We start from the raw sequence: 8,210 nt of genomic DNA, 5'->3' as shown, positions 1-8,210 counted from the left end.
TACATCTGTTTAGGCGGTTTAGGCGGGATCTGTGTTGCTGCGGTGAACCCCCTTTTAAGCAGATTTTTCTCTTTGGGGGGAGACACTGGACGAGGTCCTCTCTTCCAGGGAGGCTGCCCAGACTCCTAGGGGCTCTTTCCTCATTCTAACATGGAATTTTTCTTTTCTGCCTGGACATACATGCATCAGTCTCTGAGATAGCCAGGGAGGCTCACTGTCTGTCCTACAGTAGGTAGTCCTCCAGGGTGAGCCGAGTCACACTCAGCTCAGGGGGAAAGGAGGGTCTCCTGGGTCAGGAGATAGCCACATCGATCCACTGGGAGGACGCAGTACCGTGACTTGCTGGCTGTGGAACCAGGGCCTGCCCCTGCAGTGTGGGGCCATCTGCTCCCTCTTGGCCAGACAAGAAGGCAGAGTTCCCTGCAGAGTCCGACAGGCAGACAGAACCACTAGCCAGTGTCTCTGAGTTTTGGGGCTGTGCCAGCCTTTCTATCTTCCTCTGTAGAAATAAGTTCTCTGCTTCTGTGGACTGCCCCCTTCTGACACTGTGACACTGGATCCTAAAGTGTGACCCTCATTTGGGCTGAATACTGCCAGGCCCTTCTTGTCCCATCCCCTCTGCAGGACAGTCGAGCCTTGGAGTCCCTGGGGCTACAACAGGGTGGCACTGCTTCCTGGCCTGGGCCTTGGAGGTCACGGGAAGGGTTGAGGTGGACATTGGGCACCAGGGGGCTCTTTGTTTCCAGGGAAGGCAAAGCTTGGACCCCTTGCACAAGGTCACTAAGGAGCATCCTTGCACCAAGACGTCCAAGTGAACTTTCCTGAAGGGAGTTTCCTGGCAGGGACTCTGGCGTGAGTGGCAGTTAGGAGGTCCTATTTCCAGCGGCCTCTCCTTGTGGTGGAAACTCCTGGGGTGCAAGGGCTCAAGTCCTCGTGTCGTGCTTCAGAGGCTGAGGATGGAGGTGCGGGGAGGAGGGCAGGGGCGAGGAGGGCGGCCTGTCTCCGGCAGGAGCCTGGGTGGGCGCGGGGTGGGCGCTGCCTCCGGGCAGCAGGCAGGCACCAGCCGGCAACAAGGGTGTCCTCGGTCACTTCTTGGCCCGGGCCTGCCTGTGCCTGTGCTGGTCCCTGGGCTCGGGCCAGCCTGGGGGATGAGGGGCCGCTTCCCACTCCAGGTGGAGGCCCCATGTGACGGGATCCCGGCGGAGATGCTGCCTGCTGCTCAGAATCCTGTTGTGGTCATGGGCAGCCTTAGCTTGGATGGCACGTGGCGAGCAGGTGTGTGACTAGATGGGGACGCGGAGAACACTTCTGTCAGGCTGCCTACCTGTGTCCAGCTTACTTAGGGGTGCGAGTAGACTCCTCCTGTCCTGGGCCTAAGAGGCAGCTGTGAAGGGAAGACTGATGTGGGAGCTCTGACATGGGGCCACGTGGGACTGAGCTGAAGGAAGTCAGGGCGTTCTTTGTATTTGAGGCCTTTGCTCATGCTGTGCACGGGTCAGTTTATGTACGAAAGCACTTTATGCGACTGCAGGAGTCAGTTACTGCGACATCTAATAAACTGGAATTGTTTACAGACGATCTGAAGTTTCTAATCAGTAAATTCACATGAGCAGTGTCAGCGGATGTGTGAAAGTTGGTCAGGGGAGGAACTAACTAGCCTGGGAGGCATTCAGCCTGAGCCTTTGGCTGTGCCTCAGTTTCCCACTGACCAGAAGGGGGCTGGTGGTGAGAGGAGCACACGACTCTGGCCCGTGGCACTGAACACATACACCCCCGGCTTCCGCAGGCTGTCCACTTCGGGGACAGAGATGCCATCCTCTCCCCTCTGCCCAGCAGTGCAGGTCATGGCCCAGCACGCCTGGCAGCTCACTGCGGACGGGACCTGGCGGGTTGTGCTGGTACCTGGTGAAGTATGGCTAAAAACGTAAAAGACCTTTATTTCCCTTTCCGCCTAACCACATCCCAAACAAAGAAGCAGGCCTGACTGGCTCACCGCGCCTGGGTGAACACGCACAGCTTGCTCAGCAGCCAAGTCTCCCACTCAGAGGGGCCACCTGAGCCTCCAGCTCGACTGTGTCCACCTCGCGCAGTGTATAGTCCAGGATGGTGTCTTGACCCCGGAACTTGAAGTACCCGAGGAATTTCTTCTTCTGAAGCAAGAGTGGAAACCAGTAGCTGTCATCCGGCCACATGTCCCCGAAGGGGATTTGGTCCAGCTGGAACCACTGCGGGCGCATTTCTGTACCAAGGGACAGAAAGGAAGCACCGATGTTCACCCCAAACTTAAACTGGCCTGTGGGAAGTCACTGCGTGATTCTTTGAGGAACCTGATATTCTTTAATCCTCACGACCACACCTCTTCTCTTAGAGCTAGGGGCTTAAGCACTGAGTACAGGCCTGTGCTGTGGGGTGGAGGAGACAAGGGCTGCCTGTGCCCGAGGCTCGCACCTGCTTTGGGCTGAGGCCCTCCTCCAGCCAGGCGAGGGTCCAGGCTTTCCTTCTCAGCCGCGAAACCGCGAGGGGAGCAGGCCCCTGAGACTCACCGTCACTCTCCACGGGCGTCCCCTGGACGCTGTCTGTACGGAAGACGTGCACGTCCATCACCTCAGGCTCACCTACGAACTCAAACACGATCTGGCCCGCCTTGTGCAGTGTGTCCACCGTCAGACCACTCTCCTCCTGCAGCTCCCTGCGGGCCAAGAGGGGTGGGAAAGAGGGAGGGAAAGGCCACTAGCCCGACATCCGACAACCCTGAGGATGGTGCAGGGGAGGGGTGGCAACCGTACCTGGGGCCAGGGAGGATGTCACCCAGAATGTATTGGTAGGGCCAGATCTGGCTGAGAGGTTCTGGGGTCGAGCACAACACATGCCATGTCCCAGAGGCAGCCTAGGCCCAGCTGGGTCTGACACTTGTCTGTGGTCTAGCAAGTGATAGACTGGTCCCCTCTTCAGACTCGGTTCCACGTGCTCTTCCTGGGGCAGAGCCCCAGAGCCCACTGCAGCAGTGGTGGCAGGACTGCCGGAGCCCTAGGACGCCTTGTCTGGGAACCTGGGCCCTGTATGTTGCACCTGTCCATGCAGAGAAGTGTTTTCCTAGACTCTGTCCTTGCTCTCAGAACACAGGATCAAACCAGAGACTTCTGTGGTCTCTTTCCTGGAGGAGGAGCTCTTCTTTTAACTTCTGTTCTGCCACTGAGCCAGCATCTCCATGGGTTAATCATACAGGAAACACGCTTTGGACTTCTCGCCGTGGACCCCTTTCTTACGACATTCTCCCTACCAGCTGCTCTTGGAGAGGGTGTAAGGAGTTAATCTCACCACAGAAGCTCACAAGTGCTGTCATGGCACACAAGCCCTGTGATTCACCGCAGGGTCAGAATGTGTCCCTTAAGCAGTCTAATGCTGTCGCTAATTTAAAAATAGCTTAAAAATTACAGATTCATTGTGGACAGTCCAGGAAGCAAACACTCATATCACCTGGAAGAAACCCTTGGTACCACTACAGTGTTTTTCCTTTGGGTCTTTCTCCTTTGTACAGCCCTTAAAAACCTGCAGACATACTGTATTCCTTGTGTGTGACGCTCCACACCAGCAAACCCAACCAGTTTCTCAACTCTTGTGTATTTTGGAGAATAAAAACCCCATCATCCCCTGGTGAGGGTGGGGTCTGGTTATGCTGATGAGCACGCAGGCTTGGCTCTTCTGTGGTTGCTCACTCAGTCCCCCAGCCGGGACTTCCTGGAAGACTGGCTCTGTGCTGAGACCCTGGGGACCCAGGCCATGGGGGGCCGCACATCTCGGCCAGTTGCCTTCGGAGGTTTCTTACTTCCCAGCTGCCCTGTGTACTTTTGTTTCTATAAAAATGTTCTTGTTTCATCTGGCCATTTACAGTTGTGCATAAAGAAATTTTTTTAGCTTTGATCTCTGAGTCTTGTCAGGAACACAATGCACGATTCTTTTCTGCCTGCGGTAAGTCAGGAAAGCACTCTTAATTTAAGAAACACGCACATTAGGTTAAGGGTCTTGTTTAACCGCTGCCTCAGCTTGAAGTCTGTACGGGCTGGAGAGGAAATGCGCAGGCCTGGAATTGGCCCCTGTTCATCGAGATGGCGAATTAGACTTGAGCTTGAAAAATTAATGTCTGTGTTTTCTTTGGGAGTGCAAATGGCACCCTGATTAAGTGTGACAAGTGCTCAGTGGGGTCTCACCCGCCTCTTTGGCAGCAGGCTGATGCTCGTTTTAAAAAACTTCACCTACTGATTTCAAGTTTTGCCTGATTTTAGTGACTCCTTCCCCAGTGCAAGGCAGAGTATGAAATATCAATAATCTAAGTAATAGCGCGAAAGCTCTGTTTCACAGGCGGGGATAATTAGGCAGGTGAGGACGACACTGTTACAGTTTTGCTGAAGTGTCTGGTGCTCTCTGATTCTCTGTTCTGCCGATGGCCGGTGGAGGGCAGGACGAGTAACAAACAAAAACAAGCAGCATGTGCCTCCGTGGGTGGGGAGGTGGGAGCGGCTCTGCAGCAACCGCACTGCTCTTCGGGGGCAGGGACGCTGGCTAGGATTGGCTGGCGCCACAAGCCTGAAGCCCTAGCCTGCTGCCTGGGCCTCACACACCCGGGTCCCCAGGTGCTTGTCCCATCTCCCTGCAGAGAAGTGCCCAAGTTCAGACCCAGAGGAGGCAAGCACTCTAGCCCGCCCCCTGCAGGTGATGGAAGAGGGCACCCTCCGTGGCTTTTCCTCATGTGTGATTTTTTTTTTTTAACTTTAGGATGGTACAGAGGTGCTATGTGTTTAGTAGAAACTGTATTTCAAGTACCCATGCAGCCATTCTGTTTGTCACTTTCAGTACAGGACTCAAAAGGTTACGAGAGATGCAACACTTATTACACAGGCTTTGTGTTGGATGACTTTCTCGGGCTGATGGACGTGTTCTGAGCACATTTAAGGCTTGGCTAAGCTACGACGTTTGCGGGCTATTTCCAACGTGCAGGGGGCTTATTGGGATGCAGCCCCACTGTACATTGGGGAGCATCTGAATTAGGATATTAGGGAAACTCCAGAGTCCTGTTCTCCAAATACCCCTCTCACCCCGCAGGGGCAGGGGCACAAGGGACTTACCAGAGGTGTCCCTACCCTGGACTGCATCCTGCACACCCCACACTCCAGGCTAGTGCTCTGGCCTGCTGGGTACCTGGAGACCCTTAGGAACCGGTGTGGCGCCACACGGTCCACAGGGCTGACGGGTCTGAATCTGCTGGCAGCGCATGGCCCTGGAAGCTGAACTTCTGACCTCAGCCCAAGGGTGAAGCCTTCCCTGCCTCAAGAGTGTCTGCGAGCCGGCGGTGGCTCAGCCTGTAATCCCGCGCCTTTGGGAGGCTGAGGTGAGTGGATTGCCTGAACCTGCGGGTTCGAGACCCGCCTGGGCAGCGAGACCTCATCTCTACAATAAATAAAAAAAAATCAGCCGGGCGTGGTAGCGCGTGCCTGTAATTCCGGCTACTCAGAAGGCTGAGGCGGAAGGATCGCCAGAGCCCAGCAGGTCAAGGCTGCGGTGGCCAGGAGCGGCCACTGCACTCCAGTCTGGGCGACAGAGTGAGACTCCAACTCAAAAAAAAAAAAAAATGCGAACTGTGGAAACCACTTATGTGCTGTGGCTGCGGGGCAGATTTTCTCCTGGGGGCGGGGGAGAGGCATTAACAGCTTAGGAAGCCCCAGCCCCAGGGAGCCCCGTGGTGAGGACGGGGGAGCTCCAGTAGGAGGCCTCTAATGTGCAAGGCGTCAGGAGACTCTAAGGGGATCAAAGCTGGAGGAAGTGATGAATTGATTAAGGCTGAGCAACCGAAGTCGTCAGTTTCACAACCGTTCTGTGATCTGCACTGAGGTCAGGACAGGGCTTGAGGCTGTGGGCGATGTGGCCATCCTCCAAGAGGCTCAGAGGCTGGGGGTCTGGCACAGCATCAGGCCAGCTTTGCTGAGCTATTCATTTGTCACCTGCCCATCTGATGTCTGCTGAAGGTCTCCTTGTCGTAGGTACTGAATAGACAGTGGACAACGAAGCAGACGTTGTTTACGTCATTTACCCATGACAGGTGAGACTTTGGTGCAGCGGAAAACGTGGTCTTTCAGTAAACATGTTGCGCCGATTAGACTTCTGTAAGGAAAACTCCCCTATCTGACCCCCACACCTCATATCATACATGAAAACCCCATTCCAGACAGATCACAGACCTAAGATTTCTAAAAGTTTTAGGAAAAAACTCAGAAGAATATCTTCTTAAGCTTGGGATAGGCAGATTTCTTTAAAAGGATGTGAAAAATAAATATCTGATACCTCACATCTAAAGTGTATGAGTAAAGCCGGGTATGGTAGCTCATGCTGTAATCCCAGCAGAGGTGAGAGGGTTGCCTGAGTCCAGGAGTTGGAGACCAGTCTGGGCAACTTGGCAAGACCTTGTCTCTCCAATAAATAATAAAAAAAATTAGCCAGGCATGGCATGTGCCTGTAGTCCCAGCTACTTGGAAGACTGAGGTGGAAGGATCACCTGAGCCCAGCAGGTTGAGGCTGCAGTGGCCCTAAGTATGCCACTGTGCTCCAGCCTGGGTGACAAAGTGAGACTCCGACTCAAAAATAAAGAAAATTAAAAATAAAGTGAGGCTGGGCGTGGTGGCTCATGCCTATAATCCCAGCACTTTGGGAGGCTGAGGTGAGAGGATTGCCTGAGCCCATGAGTTTGAGACCAGCCCGAGCAACTTGGTAAGACCTCATCTCTACAATAAGTAAAAAAAATTAGCCAGGTGTTGTAGCACACGCCTATAGTTCCAGTTACTTGGAAGGCTGAGGTGGAAGGATCGCCTGAGCTCAGCAGGTCGAGGCTGCGATGACCGTGAGCGTGCCACTGCACTCCAGCTTGGGCTACAGAGTGAGGCTCCACTCAAAAAAAAAAAAGTATACGTGTAACTGCAATGAGAAGAAGGCATCCCAATTAAAAAGTGGGCAAAAGACTGGAGCAACACTTCACAAGGCTGTCCAAGTGGTCCAGACATTGAGAAGGTGCTCAGCTTCATCAGTCATCCGGGCACACAAATGAAAACCACAGTGAGATCCCCACACCTACCAGAATGGCTAAAATGAAGAAGAGAAAATACCAAGTGTTGAGCCTCAGCGGTACCAGAGCTCATACTCCCGTGGCAGGAGTTTCAATTAGTGCAACTGCTTTAGAAACATGTCACTATCTATTAAAGCTGAACACTTACAGTTTCCCTCTTAGGATATTCTCTGCCAGGAATGAGCACCATGGGCATCAAAAGATATATAAGGTTTATTCATGGCAGCACCACTTGGCAGTAGCTACCAAGGAAACCCCCAAACATCTGTCCACAGAAATGGATAACCTGCAGCACCTTCATATGCTGGATAGCCATCCAGCTATGAGAAGCAAGGGGCTACTGCTGTGTGCACTTGTCATGCTGGGGAGAGGCCGGATAAAAGGCACCTCTGGTAAAATACTCCTTGCATGATATTCTGGAACAAGCCAAAATCATGAACCACGTGTGATTCTCCGGGGTGGAAGGGCAGGGTCTACGAACATGTCTGCTTCTTGAGTTACATGTTGGTTAAACAGGTGGACCCACTTCTTAAAAATGCACTGATGGAGGTCTGTGCAATTTTCCAAGGGTGTTACACTTCAGTAAAAACAAGACTTACAACAGGTCTTCAGTCCTGGTTTCCCAGAGCACTTCTGGGGAAGACAGACAGGAGTGGACTCATTCAATATGATTAGAATGGGTGGGAGTGGTGTGGAGAAATACACAGGGTGGGATTTATTGAGAATGGGGGGTGGGGGAAGGCACCTTCAGATGACAGGCTGGGTAGGCAAGTCTGGGGTCTGAAGGGCAGGAGGGGGGAGAGGGTCCAGGCCAGACCATGGGGGGCTCAGTGGATGACAGGAATGGTGGGTTTTAGTGCCCTGGGAGCTGTTAAGGGTTACCGTGGGAGTCCGTGTGTGTAGAGAGGGGGTGGGGGAAGACTGGGGCGCAGTTGTGTGGAGCGTCAGCTGCAGTGGGAAAGGGTGGAAGGGCAGACCTGTCGGGTCTGCCGCGCCTGTCCAGGTGAGGGCATCTGGACAGGTCCAAGCCACACCTGAGGATCAAAGTCGCACGCCTCCTGCTGTGGCCTCCCATTTCCTTCCCTGTTTCAAATCCTGG

At 53.8% G+C, this 8,210-nt stretch overlaps 1 protein-coding gene across 1 annotated transcript in view; it reads right to left on the bottom strand.

The window, feature by feature from the left end:
* Window positions 1-1,911: 1,911 nt before the first annotated feature.
* The window catches only part of NUDT1 (nudix hydrolase 1), a 9,214-nt gene continuing 2,915 nt past the window's right edge, over window positions 1,912-8,210 (bottom strand). Inside the window, exons 2-3 of the mRNA XM_008050506.2 lie at window positions 2,544-2,689; window positions 1,912-2,239 (exon numbers count right to left, since the gene is read on the bottom strand). Coding sequence (XP_008048697.1) covers window positions 2,022-2,239; window positions 2,544-2,689 — 364 coding nt within the window. The 3' untranslated portion in view covers window positions 1,912-2,021. The remainder of the gene's footprint in view (window positions 2,240-2,543; window positions 2,690-8,210) is intronic.

The sequence above is a fragment of the Carlito syrichta genome, unplaced genomic scaffold (genome assembly GCF_000164805.1).
Source record: "Carlito syrichta isolate Samal-C Ts95f unplaced genomic scaffold, Tarsius_syrichta-2.0.1 Scaffold148200, whole genome shotgun sequence".
NCBI lineage: Eukaryota > Metazoa > Chordata > Mammalia > Primates > Tarsiidae > Carlito > Carlito syrichta.
Note: the sequence above shows the minus strand (reverse complement) of the source record. Positions and strands in the feature narration are given on the sequence as shown.